The sequence below is a fragment of the Tursiops truncatus genome, chromosome 15 (assembly GCF_011762595.2).
Source record: "Tursiops truncatus isolate mTurTru1 chromosome 15, mTurTru1.mat.Y, whole genome shotgun sequence".
NCBI classification, from domain to species: Eukaryota; Metazoa; Chordata; class Mammalia; order Artiodactyla; family Delphinidae; genus Tursiops; species Tursiops truncatus.
Genome location: NC_047048.1, coordinates 15450669 through 15478627, shown reverse-complemented (window position 1 = coordinate 15478627; position 27959 = coordinate 15450669). Strand labels below are relative to the sequence as shown.

The window sequence follows — 27959 nt, the reverse complement described above, 5'->3', positions numbered from 1 at the left end:
TCCCCTCCGCCCCGCCCCCTTATCCTCAGGGATTAGTCGCTGCTTTCGTCGCCGCCGATTCGTCAAGGACCCCAGGCCAGAGCAGCTGGATAGCCGTGGTGAAGCCCACTCTCCGGGGGATGCGGCCAATCTCCAGGCTCCCTGGGCCGCAACTCTTGAGCCTTACAGCGCGCCGGCCGAGGCGAAGCCGCTATCTTCGGCCCCGTGGGTCTCCCGGCGGCGCCCGTGGCGAAAGTGCGAATACAGAAGCTGTGCCCGCTGGGCCTCGCGCAGGTGGCGGTGGTGTTTGGTGCGCGCGCCGGGGAGGTGGTGGTGGGGGGGCGCCGCCACCGCCACCGCTGCGGGGCCGGGTCTCGCGCTGTCGCCGCCGCCGCCACCGCCTCGCGCCGCTGAGGTGCCGCGCGGGGTGGGGGGAGGGGGAGCCGCTCGCCACGAGCGGGTGAGTGGGGCCGCGCCGCGCGTGCGCGGAGGTGGGGGGGGCAGAACGCGCCGGGGCGGGAGGAGAGAGCAGCGGCGCGCGTTCCCCCCACCCCCCGCCCAGATTCGGGGCCGAAGCCGGGTCTCGAGCTCGGTCTCGCGGTGTTTCCAACGCCCCGGAAAGGTGCCACCTCTTGGCCAGAGGATCGGGGCGCGGGGACGCGAGCCGGTGTGTGGGAGCCGGAGCCGGGCTTGGCCTGGGCCGCTGGCCGGTGAGGAGGCGGGAGGGGGCGGGGCCTGCCAGGGGGCGGGGGAGGGGTCTTGTGCCGAGGCCAAGTGGGGCGCGCGCTAGGGAGAGCGGGAAGGTAAGGGGGCGCGAGATGGGCCTGGGGCCTTGAGGAGAGAGTTGGGAGGTGGAGAGAGAATGGGGTGTTGTGGTGAAAGAAGGTACTTGGGAGAAAATCTAGGGGAGCCTCGGGTCATGGTGAGGTGTGGAAACTGGGGTGATGGGGATACCTGGAGTCGGGGCTAGTCTGTGAGGGGCAGCAAGGGAGGCAGGCCTAAGTCCTGAGCCCCCTTGCGTATTCCTCTTTCCTGACAGTGTAAATGAGCAAAGATGGATCAGGAAGGTGGGGGAGATGGGCAGAAGGCCCCGAGCTTCCAGTGGAGGAACTACAAGCTCATCGTCGATCCTGCCTTGGACCCTGCCCTGCGCAGGCCTTCTCAAAAGGTGTACCGATACGATGGAATCCACTTCAGTGTCAACGTGAGTGCCCCAGGCTTTTCCTTACCATCTAGGGAACTCAAGCCCCATTCTCTGTTACCTCTGTTCAGCACCTAGAACTCCCATACCCATAGCTTGCCTTCTTTAAAGTGGGCAGCCAACACCCAGCTCTTTTGCATATGGGTCTCCAAATGGGCTTTAGAGCTCAACACTGATTTCACCTTGAGTTGTCTTTCTGTTTCTGCTTTTCTTCCTAGGACTCAAAGTATATACCAGTGGAAGACCTCCAAGACCCCCGTTGCCACGTCAGGTCCAAAAACAGAGACTTTTCCCTCCCAGTCCCTAAGTTTAAGGTACGTGTCTGCTAGTCCCCTGGTGTGGTGGCCCTTGGAGGTGTGGAGGATCCATTCTGGTAGTCCAGTCTTAGTGTAGTGTAATAAAAGGGGGTTTTCCAATGAAAGGAGCACAGCCAGATCTAATAATCTCTGAGACTGTGAGATGGAGTTGTTCTGGACAGGAAGTATGTTTATTTTCTAGAAAGATATAGGTGAGGTGTCTCAAGCAGGGGTGTTAACTTTTTGAAGGATGAAGACAGGTCTAGCTGCTGCACCTATCACTGTGTACTTCTAGACAGCACATAGCAAAACAGTGCCCTGTGTGTCGCCCCAGTTTCTCAGTTAAGCGGAGTGACAACACCAGGGACTCCACCCCTGGAGTCCTCTGTTCCTCGCCCCTCCTCCGTCTCGTTTCCTCAGAGGATTCCCACGTCCCTGTCCAGGCAGGAGACTCATCAGGACTTGGAGCACTGGTCCTAGGAAACTGGTGGTTCTTATTCTCCTTCGCTAATTCTTTCTTCTTCTTTTTTAAATAAGTCACTTGTGGGATTCTCTCATCCTTCTTTTTTCACTTTGTACACTTGTCCTGGACAATCTCTTTTCCACCCACAACTTTGACTATTACTGAAATGTTGATGACTTCCAAACCTCTGATCTGAGCCAAGATCAGTCTCTTGAACCCCAGACTTATATGCTTGCTGGAGGGACAGCTCCATCTGGAGACCCCATAGAAACCTCAAGCTCAAGAGATGTAAAACAATTATCTTCACCCCTTTAGTTCTACTCTTCTTTATATTTTCCTTTTATTGATGAATGGCAACACTATCTACTCAGCTGCGCAAGCTAGAAACCTGGGAGTCGTCCTATGATTCTTCTGTCCTTAATGTGTCACCAAGTTGTGCTGACTCTTTTTTCTAAACACGTCTCTTTTTACCTTAATTTTTCTATCTCTGTTGCCACTCCTTTAATACAGACTTGTATTTATTTCCCCTGGCTTCCTCGCCTCCGTTCTCCTCTCCATTTTATTGCTGTCATTTGTCTCTGGTTTTACTGTTCTTTTATTTTTATTTATTTATTTATGTATTTTGCGGTATGCGGGCCTCTCACTGTTGTGGCCTCTCCCGTTGTGGAGCACAGGCTCCAGACGCGCAGGCTCAGCGGCCACGGCTCACGGGCCCAGCCGCTGTGCGGCATGTGGGGTCTTCCCGGACCGGGGCACGAACCCGTGTCCCCTGCATCGGCAGGCGGACTCTCAACCACTGCGCCACCAGGGAAGACCTGTTCTTTTATTTTACTTTTGCTGCCAAGTCCACGTTTTTTGTGCATTGGTGTGTATGATCATTCATCTGACCAAGCCTCATCTCCTGCATGCCTGTGTTCTGTCCTGCCATGCACTTTGCGGTTTCTAGGCAATGCCATGTTATTTTATAGTTTTCTGCCCTATAGGTCCTGTCGTTTTGGTGAACTCTGGTTTATCTGAAAAGCCCAGTTTGAATGACACCATCTTTATGAATTCTTTCCTGCCTCCAATCTGAACAAAGGTTTCCTTCTCTGGGCTCCCAAACACCCTGTCTCCACCTTTGCTGACACTTGTTTTGTCATGTTGCGATTGTGTGTGTCTGTCTTGTCTACTCTTCTGAATAGGAATCTCTTTTTTTCACATTTTTGTATTCCTAGTGACCAGTCCTTGGTAATGACTTAGTAAGAGCTGAACTGGTGAATTATTTCCATATAACTAGTTCTTTCCATGGAGGTTTAGTTTTCAGTTTGTGCGTTTCTTTTCCTGGTTCTTGTCATCCTGTGGTGAGAAGAATTCAGGGAAGAGAGGGGTCAAGACTGATGTATCCCTTGTTGGGACCCCCTTCCGCATTCCCTTGCCTCGTAGTTTCCCAGTTTTATCTCTCTTGGCCTCATGGATCTCGCTAAAATTTCCCAAAGGGCAAAGGAGCAGTGGTCAGTATTGAGACCCTGGACGTAACTACTGTCCTTTCCACAGCTGGATGAATTCTACATCGGACAGATCCCACTGAAAGAAGTGACTTTTGCAAGACTGAATGACAACGTGCGGGAGACCTTCCTGAAGGACATGTGCCGAAAGTATGGTGAGGTGGAAGAGGTAGAGATCCTTCTTCACCCCCGTACTCGCAAGCACCTGGGCCTAGCCCGTGTGCTCTTCACCAGCACTCGGGGAGCCAAGGAAACAGTCAAAAACCTCCACCTTACCTCCGTCATGGGCAACATCATCCATGCCCAGCTCGACATCAAAGGTGAGTTCTCCATCGCCTGCTGCCCACGGTTGGGCTCTGGCAGAGATGGTACACGCAAATGCCTATTGGGGCCAGGCAGGTGATCAGGTTCATGATTTCTCATCTGAAACCTTTGGGCCAGGTGTGTTTCTGATATCAGAATTTTACAGAGAGTTTATGGTACAGATACGGGTTTTGTTCTGTTTTGTTCTTTTAACATTTATTTACTTATTATTTATTTTGGCTGCTGCCGGGTCTTAGTTACAGCACGTGGGATCTTCCTTGCAGCATGCGGGATCTTTAGTTGCGGCATGGCGGGCTCTTAGTTGCAGCATGCGGGATCTAGTTCCCTGACCACGGATCGAACCCGGGCCCCCTGCACTGGGAGCGTGGAGTCTTAACCACTGGACCACCAAAGAAGTCCCCAGATACGGTTTTTTGTGTATTGTCTTTGGCAGGGTTGGGGCAGCACCCTTTAGTCTAGTGTATGACTGTATTTACAAGAAAACTTATGAAGAGTCACACTAGGTAGGATGAATAAGAACTATAGTAAATAGCCTCATACCAGGTTTTGATGCCAAATTCTAAAAACACGAGGTATTGAAATTTTGGATTGAGAATTAGGGACCTGTATAGGTGAGTGAAGCAGCCTTGGCTTCTGTGCTAAGGAGCAGTAGGGAGGGGTGGGGACTGTGGCATACTGTCTAGTGGCATCGGAAGGAGGCAGCTGTTAGTTGGCATTAGCCAGTTTGTAAGTGGGAATGAGGACTAACATAGATAGTTTTTCTTAAAGCCAGAAATCTAGGTTCTTGTGTGAAATCTCCTGGGTTTTAAACGTTGCATTCCTCCCTTGCCCTTGCCAATAGTTTCAGTGATTGTGTGGGGCAAATAAAACACAACGGTGGGCTGCCTTCAGGCTGCCATTTTGCAACTTCAGTTTATAAGATGAAGAGGATGGTGGGATGTAGCATCAGACGACTGGGTTTGAATTCTAGTTTTACCACTTTGTGCAGGTTAGTTTTCTTTAAGCCTATAAATTAAAATAGGGGTTCGGATGCTTCTCTCTCCTGGTGATCATCCAACATAGTAACGCACGTTAGAAGTATTTTTGTAAACTGTGAAATGTCACCCAATACGTTGTCTGTAGTAGTTATTAGGTAGAGATGAGGTAGAAGAACTGAAAGCCCCAAACCCAAGACTCCAAGAAATCTTAGGAAGCTTGAGGCCCGAGAAAGAAGTGTGGGGACGTGAAATCAGAAAGGAGTTGTTTCCTCCATCTGACTCTGTTGGTTCCCATTTTCCTCCCTCCAGGACAACAACGAATGAAGTACTATGAACTGATAGTCAATGGCTCCTACACCCCTCAGACGGTGCCTACTGGGGGCAAGGCCCTCAGTGAGAAGTTCCAAGGCTCTGGTGCAGCCACTGAGACGGTGAGAAGCTTGTGGTTGCTTTAGCCCTAGCCACATGGGCCCGGTGCTTAGATGCCAGAAGCAGCCTTTGGGAGGTTCTGGACTTCACTGTTAAGTATAGGAAGAGCCAAGGAAAAGAGGCCTAGCTTTTTTCAAAAAGCAGGGAATTGGGGTTCTTGGTTTGGTGAAGGGCATATGGTCAAATGGTGCTTGATCTCTTTTCCTTTCTCCCTGCTCCACTCTCTCCCTCCAGACTGAATCCCGCCGCCGCTCCTCCTCCGACACAGCTGCCTTCCCAGCAGGCACTGCTGTGGTGGGCACTCCTGGCAATGGCACCCCCTGCTCCCAGGACACGAGCTTCTCCAGCAGCCGACAAGACACCCCATCTTCCTTCGGCCAGTTCACCCCACAGTCCTCCCAAGGAACCCCCTACACGTCTCGGGGCAGCACCCCCTATTCTCAGGATTCTGCCTACTCCAGCAGGTACAGCGGAAACACCCTCTGGGACCCCCAGATTCTGGGAGCTGCCACTGGGAAGAAGAAACCTAGAGTCTCTAAGAGGGGGTTGGGAGTAATTTGTCTTAGTTTCTCTGGATCCAGCCAACAAATCCCTGTCCTCAGGGAATTTACTCTCTAGCTAGGAACTTAGTAGCGTGTAGATCTTCCTTTGGGGGCAGCGTAGAGGGGTTTTGGGTACTGACAGCGGGGCAGCGGGGTTGGGGCATGCGGAGCTGAACCCAGCTAACCCCTCTGCACGCTTTCTCCAGCACCACTTCAGCCTCTTTCAAGCCCCGGCGGTCAGAGAACAGCTACCAAGATTCCTTCTCCCGCCGCCATTTCTCTGCGTCTTCAGCCCCCACGACCACCTCTGCAGCCGTCTCCGCCACCACTGCGGCCACCGCCGCATCCTCCTCCTCTTCCTCCTCGTTGGCCTCGTCCTCTTCATCATCTTCTTCTTCCTCATCCTCTCATTTTCGTGGTTCTGACTCAAACTACCCAGCATATTATGAAAGCTGGAATCGCTACCAACGCCATGCTTCCTACCCACCCCGCCGGGCAACTCGGGAGGAGCCCCCTGGGGCACCTTTTGCTGAAAACACAGCTGAGCGCTTCCCACCTTCCTACACCTCCTACTTGCCCCCTGAGCCCAACCGGCCTGCTGACCAGGACTACCGGCCCCCTGCCTCAGAAGCTCCACCCCCAGAGCCTCCAGAACCTGGTGGAGGCGGGGGTGGTGGGGGGCCCAGCCCTGAGAGGGAAGAAGCTCGGACCTCCCCCCGCCCAGCCTCACCTGCCCGTTCCGGCTCTCCGGCCCCAGAGACCACCAATGAGAGTGTGCCCTTCGCTCAGCACAGCAGCCTGGATTCCCGCATTGAGATGTTGTTGAAGGAGCAGCGTTCCAAGTTTTCTTTCCTGGTTTCTGACACCGAGGAAGAGGAAGAGAACAGCACCACGGGCCCTGGGGCTAGGGACACAGGGAGCGAGGTTCCTTCTGGGTCAGGTCACGGGCCCTGCACGCCCCCTCCAGCCCCGGCGAATTTTGAGGATGTGGCACCTACAGGGAGTGGGGAACCAGGAGCTACCCGGGAGTCACCCAAAGCCAACGGACAGAACCAGGTGAGGTTGGGTTGGGGTCAGCCAGGGGAAGTCCCTGGGATCCAGGAGGCAGAGTTGGGAGAAGGAAGGGAACTAGGCAAGAGAACAGAGATTTGAGGAAAAGCCCAAGGAACAGGCAGTAGCTTTCTGTGACCGTCCTCTGCACCCCTACAGGCTTCTCCATGCTCTTCTGGAGAGGACATGGAAATCTCCGACGATGACAGGGGCGGCTCACCCCCTCCGGCCCCAACACCCCCCCAGCAACCTCCCCCTCCTCCCCCTCCTCCTCCCCCTCCGTACATGGCTTCTCTTCCGCTTGCTTACCCTCCCCACCAGCCTACCTATCTCCTCCCACCCCGACCTGATGGGCCACCGCCCCCCGAGTACCCCCCACCTCCTCCGCCACCCCCCCACATCTATGACTTTGTGAACTCCTTAGAGCTCATGGATCGACTTGGGGCTCAGTGGGGAGGGATGCCCATGTCCTTCCAGATGCAGACCCAGATGTTAACTCGGCTCCACCAACTGCGGCAGGGCAAAGGATTGACCACTGCCTCAGCTGGTCCCCCTGGTGGGGCTTTTGGGGAGGCCTTCCTCCCATTCCCGCCCCCACAAGAGGCAGCCTATGGCCTACCATATGCTCTGTACACACAAGGGCAAGAAGGCCGAGGGGCATACTCCCGGGAGGCCTACCAGCTGCCTTTGCCCATGGCAGCCGAGCCCCTGCCCTCCTCCTCAGTCTCAGGAGAAGAGGCCCGGCTGCCTCCCAGGGAGGACGCAGAGCTGGCAGAGGGCAAGGCCCTGCCATCGGCAGGCACCGTGGGCCGTGTGCTGGCCACCCTAGTCCAAGAGATGAAGAGCATCATGCAGCGAGACCTCAACCGCAAGATGGTGGAGAATGTGGCCTTTGGAGCCTTTGACCAGTGGTGGGAGAGCAAGGAAGAGAAGGCCAAGGTGAGGGCCAGTGCCTGGGACTGGGGAGACCTGGGGCTCCACTGGAGGGAATAGACCTCCGGCTTCTTCAGGCTACACAGCTCAGAATAGGGAAGAGAGGTGATTGGGGCAAGTGGAGAGAGAGACTGTGGGCACTCGGTGGCATGCACAGCTGGGCCCAGGGGAGTTGGGGGGCACACAGAACAGTAGAAGAAGCAGGAGTCTGAGAGTCAGAAGAGCTTTCTCTTGGATCCACTGCTTCCTTGTGGTGGACGAAGCTCTTAAATCTCTCTGGGCATCAATCTGCAGGGTCTCCATTTGTAGCGTGGGAATAATAGTAGCAGCTTCATAAGATTGATGGACTGAATGAGCGGACTTTCGAGAAAATGCCTGTACAGGGGCTGGTGCGAGGGAGGTGTGGCATAGATGTGTGTCAGATGGAGAAGTGAGTAGATGCATTTCTGTATTCCCGGGGCCTGGGAGTAGTTCTGAGGCAGGAGGGAGCGCCTGGGTTCTAGAGCTTGGTCCGCCTACTGCCTGCAGCCATTCCAGAATGCAGCTAAACAGCAAGCCAAGGAGGAGGATAAAGAGAAGACAAAGCTCAAAGAGCCAGGCCTGCTGTCCCTGGTAGACTGGGCCAAGAGTGGGGGTACCACCGGCATCGAAGCCTTCGCCTTTGGGTCAGGACTGCGAGGAGCCCTGCGGCTGCCTTCTTTCAAGGTACCCAGGATTGTGATCTTGCCTAGTTGCGTGGGGAGAGGGGGTTAAGGGGGGCTTCCTTTCCTTGGAGTAAGGGTGCTTGGGAACCGTGAGTGTTTGGGTTTTAAAGGGCACCATCTCTTTTCATCTCCCAGGTAAAGCGAAAAGAGCCTTCGGAAATTTCAGAGGCCAGTGAGGAAAAGAGGCCCCGGCCTTCTACTCCAGCCGAGGAAGATGAAGATGGTGAGTGGGAGGTCAGGTGAAGCAGAAAGGAGGAAAAAGGCTGCTTCGATTCTGATAGGAAAGGAGGAGGCAGGGATGAAGGGGTGAAGGTGTCTTGAGGGCAAGGAGCCAAGTGAAGATTTGGAACAGGTTAGAGTAAAGCAGTTCTTTGAGATGTGAGAAGCTTCAGGTAGGGTTATCCCTGGATTTTAGCTGTGGTTTTTATTTCTGGTATGCTGATGTAAGTTTTCTGTGTTTCACTTTTTCCCCATAAGAGAGGAATAATCATGAGGTTAAAACAGGTTTTCTACCCAAGGTTACTATCTAATGCTTAAGCACTCTTACACTCTTCCTACCAGTTTGTCTAAGTCTGAGCTATAGGTTGACAGCTTCTGTGGCGGAAAACTTCCTTATTGAGTGTGATCTGCTTCCCTGGAGACCCGTTGGCCTTAGTACTATTTTCTTGGACCAGACATAACAAAATCACCTCCCTCTTCCACCCATCGCAGAACAAGATGAAAGATAAAATGGGTGCAATGTGTTTAAAACTGTATAAAGTGTGAAGTAAAATGTGCAGTTTTTATGTTTCTCTGCTGAGCTTCAACTTCCTGTCTGTAAAATGAGGTCTGTGTTGTGGGACTGTGAGAAAGGTCAGTGATGGTGTGTGCAGAGCTCCTTTCACAGGATAGGGCAACTCTTGCTGATGGTAAACTGCACTACTCATTTGGGCCTAGACGCTGAGCGAGAGAAGGAGGTTGGAGAGCCAGGACGTCCGGGGACCAAGCCCCCAAAACGAGATGAAGAGCGAAGCAAGACCCAGGGCAAGCACCGCAAGTCCTTTGCTCTGGACAGCGAGGGGGAGGAGGCATCCCAGGAGTCCTCCTCAGAGAAGGTGAGGAGCTGAGGCACCCGGTCCCTGCCAGGAGCCTACGTCCTGAGTTCCTGCCGCCATAGCCAGCTTCTCTCTGGGCTGGAGCCCTGGTAGCTGTGCTTCCTGGAGGACCAGTTGTCCTTCTTCTGTTAATTCCCCTTTGTCCCTTTCCTTAAGGATGAGGAGGACGAGGAGGAAGATGAGGATGATGAAGAGCGTGAAGAAGCCATGGATGCTGCAAAGAAGGAGACAGAGGCATCAGACGGTAAGCACGCACAGAGTACAGTCAAATTTTGGGGAAGGAGGGACTCAGCCACCTGTCCAGCCCTTTCCGAGCCCATGTAACCTGCCTGCTGGATTGATTGGCCATCTTTGCCTTCCCCCAAAACAACTGCCTTTTAGCCCCATCCTTTGGAACCTTTGGCCCACTGTAAACAATACCCAGAACACTCCCTCCTGCTTACCTCTGAAACATGCTGTCCCCTGAAGACAACCCAGTACAGCCCATTTATTTTCTCAAGATAAGGGGGCTGCATTCTCCTGCTGCCCCACTGTGCCTTTCCCCCTTTGGGCACTGCTCTTCCGTTAAGGCCCGGCCACCGACCTGTGCCTCCTTCTTCCCCTTGCTGCAGCTGCTGGCACCAGACACAGCTCTGTTCTTCAGTTGAACACCTGTCTGTTCCTCCAGATTTATTGAGGCTTGAGTACATGGTTCAGTCTCTCTTTTATTCCTTTGCTCGGAAATAGATATCGAGCCCCTCCTGTGTGCCAGGCACCGTTCTAGGTTTTAGGGAAATATCAACGACCAAGACACATGTGGTCCCTGCCTTATTGGAGCTTGTGATTGGTTAAGGGGGGGAGGCGGGGACTTGACATACAAGTGGACAAATAGTAGCACCTCAAGTAGAGATACTTGCTTGAAGAAGATGAACTAGCGTAACGCGGTAGGGAGTGACAGGGTCAGGGAACAGGGGAAAGGTGGACTGTTTTACATCTGATGGTGAAGGGATGCCTCCGAGAGGTGCCATTTCAGCAGAGGCCAGAATTATGAGAACGGTGATCTGAGAGCCTCTTGCTCAGGAAAGCAGAGGGCGAGGTCATCTGCTGAGAGTGAGGGGTGCAGACCCTACACATCCACTTGGTCACCAATTCCTGTCCGTTTTACCGCTTCAGTGTTTCTTGAATTTGTCACCTCCCTTGTTCCTGCTCTCTTGCCTTTCTCACTCAGAGTCTGCAGCAGTTTTTTTTTGTTTGTTTGTTTAATTTATTTATTTATTTATTTTTGTTTGTGTTGGGTCTTTGTTGCTGCGTGCGGGCTTTCTCTGGTTGTGGTGAGCGGGCTTCTCATGTGGTGGCTTCTCTTGTTGCAGAGCATGGGCTCTAGGCGTGCGGGCTTTAGTAGTTGTGGCACGTGGGCTCCAGTAGTTGTGGCACGTGGGCTCCAGTAGTTGTGGCACGTGGGCTCCAGTAGTTGTGGCTTGTGGGCTCTAGAACACAGGCTTAGTAGTTGTGGCGCACGGGCTTAGTTGCTCCATGGCATGTGGGATCTTCCTGGACCAGGGCTCGAACCGGTGCCCCCTGCATTGGCAGGCGGATTCTCAACCACTGTACCACCTGGGAAGCCTCTGCAGCAGTTTTGACTGTTTTCCCCATTTCTGTTTCCATCCCTCTCATTTCAATCCATTTTCTAGCCTGCTGATGGAATCTTTCCTAAAATGCACACCTGACCCTTTACTCTCCCCCATTAAGTCTCTTCCTGGCTCCGTGTCTTCCACAGGTGACTTCTCAGCCTGATGCTTTAGGCCATTTGTGATCTAGCTCCTGTTTATCTGTTCAGCTTCATCCTGCCATTCTCCAGACCCCTATTCGATTATGTTCCTCCAAGACTCTGAAATTCTTAATTTCTTAGAGCCCTTCCAATGTATTACCACTCCCAGAGGCATAGACCATATAACGTTTTCTAAGCTTATTTTACCCTGGAATCCTTTTTCAGAGTCTGTTGTCCAGGCAGTGTCTATAAGACCCACTTTGGGAAAAGCTTTGGTGGTTAGGGCAGGCTGCTTGCCAGTCTCCAAGGGCACCATCTTCTCTTACCTTTGACATCCCCACTCAGCCCCCGCGTCTGCTGGGGGGACTCCTTGTCCTTCTTGACTTCAGCATCTCCTTCACAGGGGTGCCTTCCCTGACTTGATCAACCAGGCAGAATCCAGGGCTTCCCTTTGCCTGTTCCACTAGCCCTTCATACTGAAGTTTATCACACTGTGGACAGATTGGGTGCTTCTCCAACTCCTTGAGAGTAGGAATCCCCAGCACCTAGCACAGAGCCTAACACATCCCTAGTAGTGAGTCAGTGAATGAACCCACGGCTTGACCAAGTGAGGGGTCTTCTCACCTCGCCTGATTCCCCCTTCTGGATTTCCAGGCGAGGACGACGAAAGCGATTCGTCCTCCAAATGTTCTCTGTATGCTGACTCAGATGGTGAGAATGATAGCACATCGGACTCTGAGAGCAGCAGCTCATCCAGCTCCTCATCTTCTTCATCTTCATCTTCTTCCTCATCGTCCTCCTCATCATCTGAGTCCTCCTCTGAAGAAGAAGAGGAAGAGGAGCAGCCAGCAGTCATACCCTCAGCATCATCACCCCCCAGAGATGTCCCCGTGCCCCTGCCAGCACCTGCGGAGGAGCCTGAGCCAGAAAGAGTTGCAGACTCCCCAGTCACACCTCTCCCCGAACAGAAGTCTCCAGCAAGACCTGCAGGTAGGTGGTATGGAACTGTTGTTGTAGTCTTTGTGTATGTGTGTGTCTGTCTTCATGGGAACAGTGTGGTTGACGTTTATTAATTGTATGCAAGTGTGTGACTTTGTTGGAAAACATACAAAATTGGATGGAAGTCACTATCTCCTGTCACTCCTCCCTTGGAGACATTTATGTCCTAACACACTCAAACTGCACTGCCATAAACAGTTTTCAGAGTTAGACCAGGGTGTTTGGCTACTAAAGTAAAACAGAATGATCTTTTCCCAAATAAGTTAAAGAGAGAATTCCCAACTTAGTAAATTTCTCCTACCAGTTTTTCTTAAGCCTCTTCCTTAATGTGTAGTATATACCTGATTAAATGGTCAAATTGGATAGATAATAACTATTAACATAAACTCAGAACTTAATTCTGTCTTTGCTTTCCTTTGTGGATTTGTACATTCAATTGTTATTTTATATCACACGCGTAATGTATCTTGCTGAGTGAACTGTTCCTTCAGGCAATAGATACTTATTTATTGAATCCTTACAGTGGGTGCAAGGGATGTGATGGTATGCACAATAGGCACTGTTTTCACTGTCATGATGCTTACGGTCTATAGGGAGAGACAGTTTAATCTTTACTTAAGAAAACCTGTGACTACAAACTGTAAGAGCCATGAAAGAAAAGTACAGGGTACTCTGAGAACCTGAGCATGTCTGTGAGGAAGTCTTCTCCGCGGAAGCACCATTGGGCTGAAATCAAGCCAAAGCAGGCGGGAGGGTGTGATTAGCATGTGCAAAGGCCCCAAGGCAGAGTAAGTGGCATGTTGGGAGACAAAAAAGAAAGCTCATCTTCTGGAGAGCTGAGAGTGAGGGGGAGCTGGGGTGGCCTAAACTGGAGAGATTAGCAAGGGCTGGATCATGCAAAATGAGCAGGCCACACTAGGAATTTGGGCTTTATCTTGAGGGCAGTGGAATGCCATCAGAGGACTGACGTGGTTGTATTTGTGTTTTGAAAAGATGCAGTGCAGAGAAAACTTGGAGAGGGGCCAGAGTTTGTGCAGGGAGATTAAGAGGCTCTTGCAGGAAGTAAGGCAAGCAATGGTGGTAACTTGGAGTAGGTTGCTCTTATGGTGGAATTAACTCAGTTTTCAAGTTATCCTTCAAAGATGCATGTGGCCTTCCAGAGATCTCTCTCGAATATTATTGAGAATCCATGGTCTGAGATAGGCAGTGAGCACAGGAGGACCTCCTAGCACTGAGGCGTTCTCTTCTGGCCCAGAACCCATGAGAGAAGGAGTCGAGGTTCTGATTAATCCTAAGACGCCTCTCAGTCTCTTCGAAGTCAATCGGTGGCAGAAGAGGGGACAGCAATCTCAGTACTCTTTCATTTTCAGGGTAGGAAGAAAAAGTGGGATGTGATCAGATTTGCATTTCAGAAAGATCATTCTCACAGGAGGGGGAGGGATGTGGAAGAGGTAAGGAGGGAGGTGGGGCAGCTAATGAGAGGGTTTGAAAGGATGCAGGTAAGCGAAGGGCCTGAACCAAAGCCAGGGTGGTTACAGTGAGGTGCGGGGAGTGGAAGTGGGGATGAGGGTTTCAGAGAAATTTAGGACATAGAACCACTTGGTTAAACTACTTCGAGAACCAGAATTTGGAAGAAGGCTGATGCATTTAATTGGGGTTGAGTTTCGTGTCCCTCTGGGACCTCCAAGTAGAAACAGTCAGTGGGCTGTTGGATCAATAGATCTGAAGCTCTACACCTGAAACTACCACTACACTGTTAATCAACTATATTCCAATATAAAAAGTTAAAAAAAAAAGATTGAAGCTCTAGAAAACAGTAGGCTGGAAATGCGATAGGTATTTGAAAGTATGGGTGTGAGTACACTTGTGTATACCTTGGAAGGATGTATGGAATGAGAGAAGGGGGCCAGAGCCTTAATTGTCTTACAAGAGATAGGGGGGCGGAGTGGAGCCAGAGGAGGCTGGAAAGGAGTGATCAGAGAGGTGGAAGGAAACCAGGGAGCTCGGGTTTTCAAAAGGAGGGAGTGGCCTGTATTGGAAGGCCACAGAAGGGAAAGCATCTGTTGGATTTGTCAGTTAAGAGGTCACTGGTGACCTTATCAATTTCAGTAGCATGGCTCAAGTTAGGGGGTGTTAAGGAGTGAGGGCAGGTGATAGATAACCAGTCTTTTGGAAGGGTAAGCTACTCTTGCGAAAGAAGACAGTTGAGGGGTGGTACTTAATGATATTAGTTAACGTTAATTGAGTAGATCCCATGTGCGGGATCCCATGTGCCAGCCCTAGCATGTTGCAAAGTTGCAAATTTCACTTTCTCATTTACTCCTCACAACATCTCTGCTACTCCCATTTTACAGATGAGGAATTTGAGGCTTAGTGAGTTGTTCAAGGTTACCCAACTGGAATTGGAGAGACAGCAAGAAAATGCAGGGTTGGTGGAGGGTTACCTTTTCAAAGTACGTGAGACTGCAGTGTGTTCATACACTGAAGGGACGAGGGAGCTGGTGGATGGGTCAGGAGAGAGAGGAATCCTTGCTGGAGCAGCGCACCTGGGGGGGATGGACCCTCTAGGTCAGATGCAGATCTCTCCGTAAATGGGGAAGCAGGGAGTTGTGGGGTTTCAGCCGAAGGCCTCCTTTTCCTCTCTTCAGTAGGAAGGCAGGACATTTCTGAGCATGAGGGGGCATGAGTGGAGTAGAAGCCTGGAGTATGAGGAGGGTGGGGAGTGAGGATGAAAGCTGACTAGGATTGCCAGCAACTCAGAAGCCCTGCTGAGGCTGGGGGTTGGGGTGAAGGAGGAGAGAAGGCAGGTGGTTGGGTGGATTCCGGGTTAGGGGTCTACAGGGTGGAAGTGGTGGAAGGCTGCAGAAAGTAGCTTGAAAGGAGAGGACGAAGCAAGGGCCGCTGTGGTCTGGGCACGACCCAGAATGAAGTTAATTTAGGGGGAGGGTGGTGGGCTAGAGGGCGGGGCGATAGAGGATGGGAAATTGAACAGGTACAGTGGGGTGAACTGAAAGGACCTGGGGAACTGTGGTTAGAGTGTCACCGTCCAACGTGGAGGGGGTGACAAGGTCGGGTGTGTGACTGGTGGAGGGTAGCAGAGGATGAGTGAATGTAAGAATCTGGCAAACAGGTGGGCTATCAGAGTCCCTTAGGTAGATGGCAGAGGTGGGAGAGGAGAGGAAAATTAAGGCCGGTCCCTTGGCTTTTAGAGAATGGTAGGGAAAACCGAGCTACCAAGGACACAACTGGATAGAGGCCTGTGTGGCCCAATGGCAGGAGCCTAGGAGAGGGCTTGTCTGGTAGATCCCAGGGACAGGGGCCTGGACACCTTTAGGACTTGCTCTTCTGTCTTCCCCTCTGATTCATCCCTCTCTCCTGCAAATGGTCTTCCTTCTCCATTCCATCAGAGGATATCTGCCCCCACAGACAGACTCCCTCCTGTCTTTTTTTTTTTAAGATTTATTTCTATTTATTTATTTATTTTGGCTGCACCGGGTCTTAGTTGTGGCACTTGGGATCTTCACTGCAGCATGCGGGATCTTTTACTTGTGGCATGCGGTCTTAGTTGTGGCATGAGGGCTTCTTAGTTGCAGCATGTGGACTCTTAGTTGCAGCATGCGTGTGGGATCTAGTTCCCCGACCAGGGTTCGAACCCGGGCCCCCTGCATTGGGAGTGTGGAGTCTTACCCACTGGACCACCAGGAAGTCCCACCCCCTTCTATCTTAGAACCTTATCCTTAGGGAAGTTTCTGGTTGGGCTGGCTTGGGTCATTTAGCCATCAGTTAATGATGGCCGGGGCACAGGGAGGGAGTGGGGTAGGTCATGCCGTAGAAACAGTGGCTTCTGGGAGTTGTGTAGACTGGGCAGGTAACCTGAAAGTTGCCTCCCTAAATGATGAAAGGCCCTGCCAGCTTTCCTTCAGGACGGGGAGCAAAAGGGAAGTCTGTGGGAAGAAGCTGAGTCGGGGGTGGCGGGTGGAATTTGTTCTCAAGGCCCAGGCTTCCAGAGGGCCCAGTGCGCTAGGTTGGGAGGATGGATCAGAGGAGAGGTCCGCCCCAAAGCGCTGGAGAGGAGAGGATGTGAGAGGACTCCTAGGACCTGGGGGACCGGGGACCAGCACCTGGGACCTCACTAGCTTCAGAGCGTGGGTTTCTCCTGGCTGAGAGCCCAGGGGTGTCCAGACCCTCGGGAGACAGGAGGCTGAGGGTGTGTCGGTTGAGGCAGTGGACACATGTTGATCACTGCCTACTCAGGCCAGGCCTGGTGCTGGCTGCCCTTAGCTCTGTGGGTGGTAGGGCCAGACCTGTAGCTGCTGAGTCCCAGGCTAGGAGGTCCAAAGCAGCGAGGGGCAGTGGGTAAGACCCCGAACTCAACCCAGGCTGCCCTGGGATGCAGGTCTTGTTCTGTCACTTGCTAGCTGGGTGACTTTGGGCAGGTTATCAGCCTCTCTCTGTCTTGACTTCCGTATCTGTAAGAAGGCATTAATAATAGTACTTACCTCATAGCATCATGAGAATTAAGTGAGTACTTACTGTATGTGAAAGGCTTGGGTTGGTGCTTGGCACAAAATTCTAGCTGTTAATCTGCTGCAGCCAATTTGAAGATGGCAGTTGAGAACCACCAGCCTTCTGGTTCTGAGAGGAAGATGTTACCAATGTCTGAGGAAACTGGGGAAGGCTTTACAAAGGTGGTGTCATTGAGCTGGGTCCAAAATCTGCGTGTGGACTTTCTGGATGGGCGAAAGGAGAGAGGCATTCCGAACAAAGGGAACCATGTGAGCAAAGGGCCGGGGGCCTGAAAGGCCATGCCTGCTTGACTGGCTAAAACCTAGGATGAGAGGGCAAGGCTGTGGACCGGTCATGGGGATGGGTCAGGTCTGCAGGACAGGGCTGGGCCCTGGGGAAAGGGCTATGCATGCCTTGAGCAATGTTCAGACCCCAGCACTCAGCAGCAGGCCTGGGGGTGTCCACAGAGGGAGGATTTGCTCCCCGTCCCTGTTAGCTGGGGAGAGACAGCACTGCCTGCTCCTCATCCTTGGGACCTCAGCTTCACCCTCAGCTTCTTTTTATTTATTTATTTATCTATGGCTGTGTTGGGTCTTCGTTGCTGCTCGCAGGCTTTCTCTAGTTGCGCTGAGCAGAGGCTACTCTTCGTTGTGGTGCGAGGGCTTCTCATTGCAGTGGCTTCTCTTATTGCAGAGCACGGGCTCTAGGTGCGCAGGCTTCACTACTTGCGTCACGCGGGCTCAGTAGTTGTGGCTCGCAGGCTCAGTAGTTGTGGCTCATGAGCTCTAGAGTGCAGGCTCAGTCTTTGTGGCACACGGGCTTAGTTGCTCCGCAGCATGTGAGATCTTGCTGGACCAGGGATTGAACCCATGACCCCTGCATTGGCAGGCGGATTCTTATCCACTGCGTCACCAGGGAAGTCCCACCCTCAGCTTCTTGAGGGGAGACTTCCTGACCCCTTTCTCACTTGGGCAGGTCCACAGTGCAATTTTATAAAATAGTTTAATGAAAAGATTCAGTTTCTTACGTTGTATCTTTTTCACCTCACTGAACAAAGAATATTGTTTGTAGTCAAAATAATGGATGCTTTAATTCAGATCTGGACAACTGCATCCTGGTTGTAAAATGCAGCTGACAAAAGGTTGTCTGATCTCTGTGTCTAGTTGTTGGATGTGGTTCTGTCACCGCCAGGCTTGGTAAAAAGACTAGAGTCCAAGCGTGTGTTTCCTTTGAGCCCCTACCCCCGCCCTTCAGAGATCGGCTGCACATGTGTTTCATGTGATTGTCTCCATCGGACTAGAAGTTCTGTGAGGGCAGGAGTGTCTGTAGGGAGCTGAGGAGTGAGGGCAGCTGGGGTGTGGACTCCCCAGGGAGGCTGGCCAGGTTCTTGCCGGTAGCGAATCTGTGATGACGTTCGGCCGAGAAGCTGACCCTCTCCTTTTCCCCGTGTGCTTCCCTCCCCAGGTTTCACGGAGGAACCGCCCCCCAGTGTGCCCCAGCCAACCCCAGAGCCACCGGCTGGACCCCCGGCCCCTGCCCCCCGCCCCGACGAGCGCCCCTCCTCTCCCATCCCCCTCCTGCCCCCACCTAAGAAACGCCGGAAAACCGTCTCCTTCTCTGCGGTGGAGGAGGTGCCAGCCCCAGAGCCTCCCCCCGCTGCCCCATCGCAGGTCAAGTCTCCCGGCCCCGCCTCCCGCAAAGTCCCCCGGGCCGTGGAGCGGACCATTCGCAACCTGCCCCTGGACCACGCGTCTCTGGTCAAGAGCTGGCCCGAGGAGGTGTCCCGAGGAGGCCGGAGCCGGGCTGGAGGCCGATGCCGCTCCACCGAGGAAGAGGAGGCTGAGCCAGGGACAGAAGTGGACCTGGCCGTGCTGGCCGACCTGGCTCTGACCCCAGCCCGACGCGGGCTGCCCGCCCTGCCCACTGGCGACGACTCAGAGGCCACAGAGACATTGGACGAGGTGGACCGCCCGGGCCCCCTGCTCAGCCACATCCTCCTGGAGCACAACTACGCCCTGGCTGTCAAGCCGCCACCCTCCACGCCGGCCCCTCGGCCCCTGGAGCCAGTTCCTGCCCCTGCAGCCCTCTTCAGCTCCCCGGCAGACGAGGTCCTGGAGGCCCCTGAGGTGGTGGTGGCTGAGGCAGAGGAGCCAAAGCAGCAGCAGCAGCAGCAAGAGGATGGGGAGGAGGAGGAGGAAGAGGAGTCGGAGTCATCGGAGAGCAGCAGCAGCAGCAGCAGCGACGGCGAGGGGGCCACCCGGCGGCGCAGCCTCCGCTCCCACACCCGGCGCCGGCGGCCGCCCCCGCCGCCCCCGCCCCCGCCCCCCCCCCCACCTACGAGCCCCGCAGCGAGTTTGAGCAGATGACCATCCTGTATGACATTTGGAACTCGGGCCTGGACTTGGAGGACATGGGCTACCTGCGGCTCACATACGAGCGGCTGCTGCAGCAGACTAGTGGGGCTGATTGGCTTAACGACACCCACTGGGTCCATCACACCAATATCCTGAGCCCCGGAGGCTGGCCTTCTCAGGACAGGGAGGCAGGCCCGGGGGGGCGGGAGGGCTTCCCTGCGGTCGCTCAGCCAGGCACTGTCCTGCTGAGATCGTTCCTAGGGTCTGCATTGGCCTCCTTCCCTGGCCAGTTCTCTGCCATGTTCAGCTTGGGTATTTATTTCTCCCCCGGCTACCAAGCCACCATTGCTCTCTGTTTCGTGCCTCTTTTCTGCCTCCCAGAGATTTTGTGGCAGGAAAGGTGGGGTCTAAGACTTATTTCTCTCCATCTCTCTGTCCTCACACTGAGTATGCTCAGGACCTCCAGCTAAGGTCAGTCGCCCTTTCCTTGGGCTGGGACTGCGGGGGAGAGAGGAGCGGAGCCCCAGGGATCTGGCTGGTGAGGACCCCGTTCTCTTCCTTAACACCCTGCACTCACCAACCTGAGCACTCCGAAACGCAAGCGGCGGCCCCAGGACGGGCCCCGCGAGCACCAGACAGGCTCGGCCCGCAGCGAGGGCTACTACCCCATCAGCAAGAAGGAGAAGGACAGGTACCTGGACGTGTGCCCCGTCTCGGCCCGGCAACTGGAAGGAGCGGACACTCAGGTGAGGCTCTGCCCTGGTACCTGCCCACTGGCGGCATCTTCTTCCCATTAGTTCTCCTGTCACTTACCTCCTCCCTGCCCTGCACCTCACAGGGGACTAACCGTGTGCTTTCGGAGCGCCGTTCTGAGCAGCGGCGGCTCCTGAGCGCCATCGGCACCTCTGCCATCATGGACAGTGACCTGCTGAAGTTAAACCAGCTCAAGGTGAGGAGTGGGGACTGAGGAGGGAAGGGGCGCCACTGGAAGACAGCGTTGTGGAGCCCCCTAGGGGTGGGCCGGCGGCGAGTGGCCAGAACACCCTCCTGCCCCGGAGGTCTGAGGAGAGGCAAGCAGCAGCTAGGTTGAGGGGGACGTCCAGCAGCACAGTCTGCCTTCCGCCCTCTAGTTCCGGAAGAAGAAGCTCCGATTCGGCCGGAGCCGGATCCATGAGTGGGGGCTCTTTGCCATGGAACCCATCGCAGCTGACGAGATGGTCATCGAATACGTGGGTCAGAACATCCGCCAGGTGAGGCCCCACACCCAGCCCCTGCCTGACCTGACGGCAGCCTGGGATGCCAACATGAGAACCACCCGGCCCTCGGGGTCCCTCCTGGCTCTGAGACTTAGCCAGTGAAACCTGCTTTTCTTTTTTTCCCTTCCTTCCTTCAACAACTAGTAATGGGTACTAGTAAACTAGATGTAAATGATCCAGCAAGAAACATAAGGATGGTGTTGGGTTGATACGAAAGGCGGTGTTCAGGGAGGCAGGGGAGGTGGGAGCACAGTGATGTTTAAACCAGGGGCTGAAGGATGCTGAGCAACTCCCAGGCCCGGGTGAGGGGGAGGGTGCTCTCCACTGTAGGACGGCACATGCAAAGGCCTGGATGCAGGATGGTCTTAGGGCAAGGAGGTCAGTATGGCCACTTGGAAAAACTAGGGCCAGTGGCAGCAACGTGAGGCTGGAGGGGGCCGGTGGAGGCCGGATGCCGCAGAGTTTGGGAGCCACGTTAATGAGTTTGGACCAATGGTGAGAGGAGAAAAGTTGCTGCGAAGTGTTAAGCAGGAGAGGACTTTGGAAGTTAGTAAGTTCCATCTGACTGCAGCGTGCAGAGAGAACTGGAGGCTGAGACGGCGGGGTGGGGCTGTTGCAGAGATCCCAGCCGAAGGCGGGGGTGGCTTGGACTAGGCAGTGGGTCCAAGGTAGCAGGAGTCTGTGGGTCCAAGGTAGCTGGCAGGACCAGGCAACGAGTTGGTTCTGGGGAATGAGGGCGAGGGCCAAGGCGAGATGGTTTCTCGGTGCTGCCTTTAGCAGCTGGGAGTAGGTAGGGCTGCCAGTGAGATAGGGAGCAAGGAGGAGCGGATGTGTGGTCAAGATGAGCTCTTGTCAGGACATGTGAAGTTGCAGTGACCGGGGGACATCTACCGGGTGTCGCCCAGCAGTTCCACTGAGGTGGATTTGGCTGGAGATGGAAGTTTGGGAGGAGTTCCCGCCACTTAGTTGGCAGTTGAAGCCCTGGAAGAGAGTGAGTTCACCCAAGGGGAGTGTGCAGAGGGTTTATCGTCCTGTTTTCTGGGAAACGAGGTCCTCCCTCTACCCAAGAATGTGGGCCCTGGCGTGGACAGCAGCAGCCGTGGGCGCCTGTTTTGGAGAGAGGGTCCTGGGAGAAGGGATGAGTAGGATTCAGTCCGTGAAACGGCCACTGTCATCTCAGGAACCGACCCAGTCCCCACGGGCTGTCCCGTGGGCCAGGCAGACACTCCAGGAGGAGACAGTGACCGCTTCTCCTGCCCAATGGCCAGTGCAGACTTCCCTGGGGTCCTGTGGGTGACTTTGTCATAACGGCAGACAAAGGTATTGGGAGGTGGGGGTCCTGGAAGCAAAGTCAGGAGTCAGCACCTTGGGGTAGCAGGTACCAGAGGGAGAGCTGTGGATCCAGGACAGGCCAGTGAGGCTCCCACGGTGGCAGCTGGGAGACTGTCCAGACCCCCCATCACAGGGTCTGGTGGGGTCAGGCCTAGCCCGGCAGGAAGCTGAGGGGAAGCCCCCTGACCATCGCACCCTGTCCTCTATTAGATGGTGGCCGACATGCGGGAGAAGCGCTACGTGCAAGAGGGCATTGGCAGCAGCTACCTGTTCCGGGTGGACCACGACACCATCATCGACGCCACCAAGTGTGGCAACCTGGCGAGGTTCATCAACCACTGCTGCACGGTGCGCAGGGGGCCGGACTGGGGGGAGCGGACGGGGCAGGGGCCGAGGGGGCGGCGTGACTCACGCTGACCTCTTCCTGTAGCCCAACTGCTATGCCAAGGTGATCACCATCGAGTCCCAGAAGAAGATCGTGATCTACTCCAAGCAGCCCATCGGCGTGGATGAGGAGATCACCTATGACTACAAGTTCCCGCTGGAGGACAACAAGATCCCTTGTCTGTGTGGCACCGAGAGCTGCCGCGGCTCCCTCAACTGAGGTGGGGCAGGACTGGTGCCCTCACCCCTATTTATTCCCCTTGGTGCCCTGAGCTCCCAGCCCACCCAGCCTTAGTGGGCTCAGCAGGGCCCACATGCCCCATCTCCAGATGTGGGGTTGGGGGGCCCCGAGCCTAGCGAGGGAGCCTCAGTCCCTTGAGGCAACTTCCGCTTCCCTTCTTGCCCCTGCCCACCCACCCCGATTTTTTTTCTTTGCGGAGAAGAAGCTGTAAATGTTTTGTAGCTGCCAGCAGCTGTTTCCTGTGGAAACCTGGGGTGCCGGCCTGTACAGATCCTGTTCTTGGGGGGGCTGCATAGCCCCCTTGCTCTGTGTTAATGGGGACTTCCCCTCTGTGCCCTGCGTGCACCCCTCCCCAGTTTAGGGGTCTCTAGGGGCAGTGGCCATGTTCTCCCCCTGGAGGGGGGCCCTGCGCCCCCAGTCCTGGGGACTCTGTGCCTGGAACCCTGCCTCGTCTTTTGTTCCTGCCAGACCCTGTGGGTCACCCTCCCACCCTGGTGTCTGGAAGCTCCGGCTTCGCCAGGCCCGGATGGTGGGGGGCGGGCCCTTCCTGTTGGGCTGGACTGTACATATGTTAATAGCGCGAACCCAACGCCACATTTTTATAATTGTGATTAAACTTTATTGTTACAAAAGGGCTTTGTCAGTATCTTTGGGGAACAGCAGGGTGGGATGGGGGTTGAGGACAGAGGGTGGGGCAGGTGAAGACAGGGAAATAGGTGGCCTGACGTTTGGGGTGGGTAGAGGGGCTTTTGGGCAAGATCCCAGACCTGCAGACTCAGCCACCATCACTCTGGGCCAGCAGACAGGCTGCAAGAGCCATCCAGAAATCCCCCGCCAAGGCCAGCCAGAGTGGGGCCAAGGTCAGGCCTCCCTTCCCTTCCCAGAACCACAGCTGCTGCTGGGCTTCTGGCCTCCTGGGAAATCCAGCAAGAGGGAAAGGCTGATATCATGCACCGGGAGTGAGGTCACCCTGCCTGCTCCATTCTGTGGCTGAAAACCCTACTCGGCACCCACCCGGCAGGCTCTGGCTCCCCCACCCCTCTTGCCCAAGTTTTGCTGGAACCAGATGCCAGTGCAGCCCGGAGCGGCCACCAGAGGGTGCCCTGTGGCAAGAGTGTCGGGGCGGAGAGGTGGAGGCTGGGCTGGTCTCTGTTGCTGGAATGGGCCGGGAGGGAGGAGGAGCAAGCGGAAGGGGACGGTGTGTCGCTGGCCCAGGAGCCTGTAGAAGACGGCCTCCGGTGGCCGGTTTGGGCGGCCTGGGACTGTGGCTGCAGGTAGGCAGTGGTGATGCCAGGGCCCGGGGTCCCTTCCCCCAATCCCAGCTCTCTTCGCCTTCCTCTACTCTGCCTCCCCAGCTCCCTGCCAACCACCCTTCGTTTTCTGTCCCAGAACCTCTCCCTCCACCTCAAACCCTGACCCCTTCCTGCAGGCCAAGCCCTCCCCCTTATCTCAGTAACTGCAGCCGGCAGGGTCAGAGGGCAGGTAGCCTGGCCACTGCACCGACAGCTACAGCCTCCAGAAACAGCTCTGGCCTCTGGGTCACTGCTCCAGGCCACTCAGCCAGGGGCCCCTCCTAGGAGTCACGGAGCTGCTGGTGCTGGGGCAGTGTCTCAACCCAGGCGCGCCAGTGTCTCTTTCCCCAGCCAGGCATGGCAGACTCTGCACAAGCCCAGAAGCTGGTGTACCTGGTCACCGGTGGCTGTGGCTTCTTGGGGGAACATGTGGTCCGCATGCTGCTGCAGCAGGAACCCCAGCTCCGTGAGCTGCGCATCTTTGACCTACACCTGGGTCCCTGGCTGGAGGAGCTGAAGACAGGTGACTGGTGGGGACGGGGTGGGGGTGGGGGCGGGGGCGGGGGAGGGTGTGGACGCCCTTCCTTGTGGAAAAGATGATGCCTGTCATGTTCTCCAGTGTGAATGGATAGGATGAATGAGTCACACTGGGAAAGTGTGGCACCCAAGGGTGTGGGCTGAACCCAGCAGCTGGCTGACGGCCTCAGCTCTGACATTGCCTCTGGCTGCCCCTACCCACTCTCAGGGCCCGTGCAGGTGACTGCCATCCAGGGGGACGTGACCCAGGCCCACGAGGTGGCAGCAGCTGTGGCCGGAGCCCACGTGGTCATCCACACAGCTGGGCTGGTGGACGTGTTTGGGAAAACCAGTCCTGAGACCATCCATGAGGTCAACGTGCAGGGTGAGATGCTCCCTACCTGTTCTGACAATGTCCTCAATACCCCCTGGCACATGGCCTGATCTTGGTTGCTTGTTTCCTGCCCCCCTCTTTGACCTTGACCTCTGTGATTCTCCTGTGACAATCTGTCCTGTGGACACTTCTGCCCCTGTCATGGCAGGCCGGCCCTCACTGGCCTGCGGCGGTTCTCCCTGGGCCTGGGGAAAGAAGGCACGTGTCCTCATCCAGCTTTGGGACGGGGAGGGGAAAGACGCAGAGGGGGAGGAAGCTTCAGCTTGGATACACTCCCGCCTTCCCCCAGGCACGCGGAATGTGATTGAGGCGTGTGTGCAGACTGGAACACGCTTCCTGGTCTACACAAGCAGCATGGAAGTTGTGGGTCCCAACATCAAAGGCCAGCCCTTTTACAGGTGAGCTGAGCTTCCCCCAATACTTCAAGGGCCCCATCTCCCCTCAGCATTAAGAATCTTCCCTCTCTCCCGACTAGGGGCAATGAGAATACCCCATACGAAGCAGTACACAGACACCCCTATCCTTGCAGCAAGGCCCTAGCTGAGCAGCTCGTCCTGGAAGCCAATGGGAGGAAGGTGAGACTGGAGAAGATGAGATGTAGGAGACGGGGGCGGAAAGGGCTGCCAGGCAGAGGCAGAGCCAGGGCCTGTGGGCTCCTCTTTTTTTTTTCCTCTTTCGGCCGCACTGCACGGCATGCGGGATCTTAGTTCCCCCACCAGGGAATCGAACCCCAGCCCCCTGCGGTGGAAGGGCAGAGTCTTAACCACTGGACCACCAGGGCAGCCCCTGGTTTTTTGTTTGTTCATTTCTTACTGTGGGCTCCTTTGCATCCTGCCCTGGATTCCTTCCATCTCCAGCTTGAGGAGATCAGGGCAGAGGGCAAACCACCGGGCCCTAGGTCTTAGCAGTGCCTGCCTTTTGCCCCCAGGTCCTCGGGGGGTTGCCCCTCGTGACATGTGCCCTGCGTCCCACCGGTATCTACGGCGAAGGCCACCAGATCATGAGGGACTTCTACCACCAGGGCCTGCGCCTGGGGGGTCGGCTCTTCCGGGCCATTCCAGCCTCTGTGGAGCATGGCCGGGTCTACGTGGGTGAGGCCCGGGCTAGGCGTTGGGGGAGGCTAAAAAAACAGGGCAGGACCCACATGGTACTGGGGCAAGGGGGTGTTCTATACTCTGGCTAAAAAAGGATGGTCTATACATGGGCCAGAGCAGACTATGATATGTGGGCATCGTCTGCAGGGGCCACAGACAAAACAGTGTCCATGCCAGTTGGGAAGGCTGACATCAATACCGTGTCATAGGCTGAGGAAAGGGTTGCAGTTTTGTGAGCAGCGTCTTCCCGGGAGAGGAGCGGGGAGCATCTACCCAGGACTAACAGAAGAAGGAGTAGCAACCATATAGGCTGGCCTGGGAGAGTAAATTGCTACAGGGGCCTGGAAGAAGCAGCCTTCAGCAGGGCCGTAGTTATGTGGGCAGCATCTACGTGGGCCCAAGGACGGGGTGGCTTGTCCATGCCCTGGCCCAGAATAGAGCAGTATCTACATGGTTGCAAGGGCATTCAAGGACATATCCACCCCCGGTTCTCTCCTCGGCACCCCCTCTCCCCCGCTACCCACAGGTAACGTGGCCTGGATGCACGTGCTGGTGGCCCGGGAGCTCCAGCACCGAGCTGCACTCATGGGTGGCCAGGTGTACTTCTGCTATGACAACTCACCCTACAAGAGCTATGAGGACTTCAACATGGAGTTCCTGGGCCCCTGTGGACTCCGGCTGGTGGGCACCCGCCCACTGTTGCCCTACTGGCTGCTGCTGTTTCTGGCTGCCCTCAATGTCCTGCTGCAGTGGCTGCTGCGGCCGCTGCTGCTCTATGCGCCCCTGCTCAACCCCTACACGCTGGCTATGGCCAACACCACCTTCACCGTCAGCACCGACAAGGCTCGGCGCCATTTTGGCTATGAGCCCCTGTTCTCCTGGGAGGAGAGCAGGACCCGCACCATCCGCTGGGTGCAGGCCGTGGAGGGCTCAGCCCAGTGATGGTGGAGCTGGGCCTGGAGGCCAGCATGGCACAGCCATCCAGGTCCAGAGCCCTCAGACCCTGGTGGGGAGGGAGGGCTACATTCTAGAGCCGGAGGAGGAGGGGTCTGGTGCCAGACTGGCTGTCCTAGAGCTCTCCACATTGTAATTCATGAGCCTTGAGCCTGTGTCCTAATACCCCTCAGTTCTAGGGCAGGGTTTTGGAGCAAGTGTGTCTTCACTCTCAACCCAGGCCTGACGGCTGGTTGGCGAGGGTCTGACTCCCCTGACGTTCTCCACGGTCCCATCCCATTTCTGGCTTTTCAAGCAGGAAGTGGGTAGAAGTTCCACAGGGCCTCGTGCTGGACCTCGGATATCCAGGTGTGATCCTCAGACCCGGGTTCAGAGTGAAGATGCTTTCTGGCTCCTCCCACCACCTTTGTCCCTCCTTGGGGTTCATAGTCCCATTATTTTAAAACATTTATTACCCTTGGACATTTATCTTTTTTTATTCTCTTCAACGAAGGCTGAGGAAATCTGTGTATTTTCACCTCTTGCCACCCCTCTACCCAAATCAGTTCCTGCAGCACTGTTTGATCTCTGCCTGAGGATGCCCCAGTAATGCTGTACCAGTCCAAGCCCTGGATTAAAGCTCCTTCTCCGAGCCTGTGTCCATCCACCTGTCCAGCTCCCACACCCGCCTCCCACCATGTCTCCCACTCCCCACGGCGCCCGTCCCGTGTGGGGACAGAAGGAAGTGAGCACACAGCACGCCCGCTGTTGGATTGGTTGCTATTTCTCCCGTCCCACGGGGCCCGACCCGGCCCGGGGTGGGGGTGAGGGGCTCTGGGGACAGGACATGCAGGGCTGGGAGGGGGGCAGAATTTTCCTGTGTTTTATCCATTTGCAACTTGGTCACCAATAGAGAGAAATGGGACTCTGAGGGCTAACAGGAGAGGGTGGCCTGGCTCTGGGCCCCCAGCCAGGCCCCAGGAGTCCTGTTCCCTCTGGGGAGGAGAGGGAAAGAGCTCTAGAAACCAACGGAGAAACAGAAGGGGCAGGGGCTCATGTCAGCAAACACGGCTATATCACGTGACACGCCAGCGACACAGAAACGCCAACGCACACGGCTGCACAGCAGGCGGGGTGGGGGAGGAGGGAGCCGGGGGCCACCCATCTTGTCCTCTGCGGGGCAGGCTGGGAATGGGGCAGGGTGAATGCATAGAACACATCATGTACGCACGCTCGAGGCGTGGCAAGAGCGCACATCAACCCACAGGCACATGGGACGGACACGCAGTGTGCTTCGTGAGAGGCAGGGGGAGGGAGAAGGGGGAGGGGAAGCAGCGAGCCCTGGCCAGGCCCGGGACCACCCACGGGGCACACAGGGGCTTGATGGTTGTAGGTGCTTGGCGGGCGGGCAGCACACGCTTGTCTGAGAACATGC

The 27959-nt window shown here is 55.4% G+C and overlaps 2 protein-coding genes across 5 annotated transcripts; both read left to right on the top strand.

Annotated features, from left to right (window-relative positions):
- Positions 1–772: 772 nt before the first annotated feature.
- On the top strand, positions 773–24072 carry SETD1A (SET domain containing 1A, histone lysine methyltransferase). The gene is given in 20 exon segments (XM_033840293.2): positions 773–1183; positions 1399–1494; positions 3473–3743; positions 5034–5155; positions 5388–5617; positions 5902–6751; positions 6905–7684; positions 8207–8383; positions 8518–8605; positions 9319–9476; positions 9633–9720; positions 11878–12213; positions 18193–19049; positions 19052–19229; positions 19656–19828; positions 19921–20031; positions 20213–20332; positions 21881–22018; positions 22101–23569; positions 23924–24072. Coding segments are annotated over 19 exon segments (5097 nt in total). The 5' UTR covers positions 773–1033; the 3' UTR covers positions 22275–23569; positions 23924–24072.
- HSD3B7 (hydroxy-delta-5-steroid dehydrogenase, 3 beta- and steroid delta-isomerase 7) lies at positions 23451–27176 on the top strand. Of its 4 annotated transcripts, none has more exons than XM_033840302.2 (7): positions 23451–23569; positions 23924–24110; positions 24333–24488; positions 24787–24895; positions 24973–25072; positions 25426–25588; positions 26118–26673. In XM_033840302.2, exons 1-7 carry the CDS (start codon positions 23456–23458, stop codon positions 26531–26533), a joined length of 1245 nt encoding a protein of 414 aa, XP_033696193.2. In that variant the 5' UTR covers positions 23451–23455; the 3' UTR covers positions 26534–26673. The 4 variants fall into 4 exon arrangements, with proteins under 4 accessions (XP_033696193.2, XP_033696195.2, XP_033696194.1 ...); XM_033840303.2 differs by having other exon boundaries at positions 23455–23569; positions 23939–24110; XM_033840305.2 differs by having other exon boundaries at positions 23458–23569; positions 23943–24110.
- The last annotated feature ends 783 nt before the right edge of the window (positions 27177–27959 follow it).

Excerpts from the sequence above, each read along its gene's own strand:
- HSD3B7 (XM_033840302.2), top strand. The coding sequence starts at position 23,456 with ATGGGCCGGGAGGGAGGAGGAGCAAGCGGAAGGGGACGGTGTGTCGCT. Across the intron at positions 23,570-23,923 it reads GCCTGGGACTGTGGCTGCAG|TGTCTCTTTCCCCAGCCAGG; the intron begins GTAGGCAGTGGT and ends CAGGCGCGCCAG. Across the intron at positions 24,489-24,786 it reads CCATGAGGTCAACGTGCAGG|GCACGCGGAATGTGATTGAG; the intron begins GTGAGATGCTCC and ends GCCTTCCCCCAG.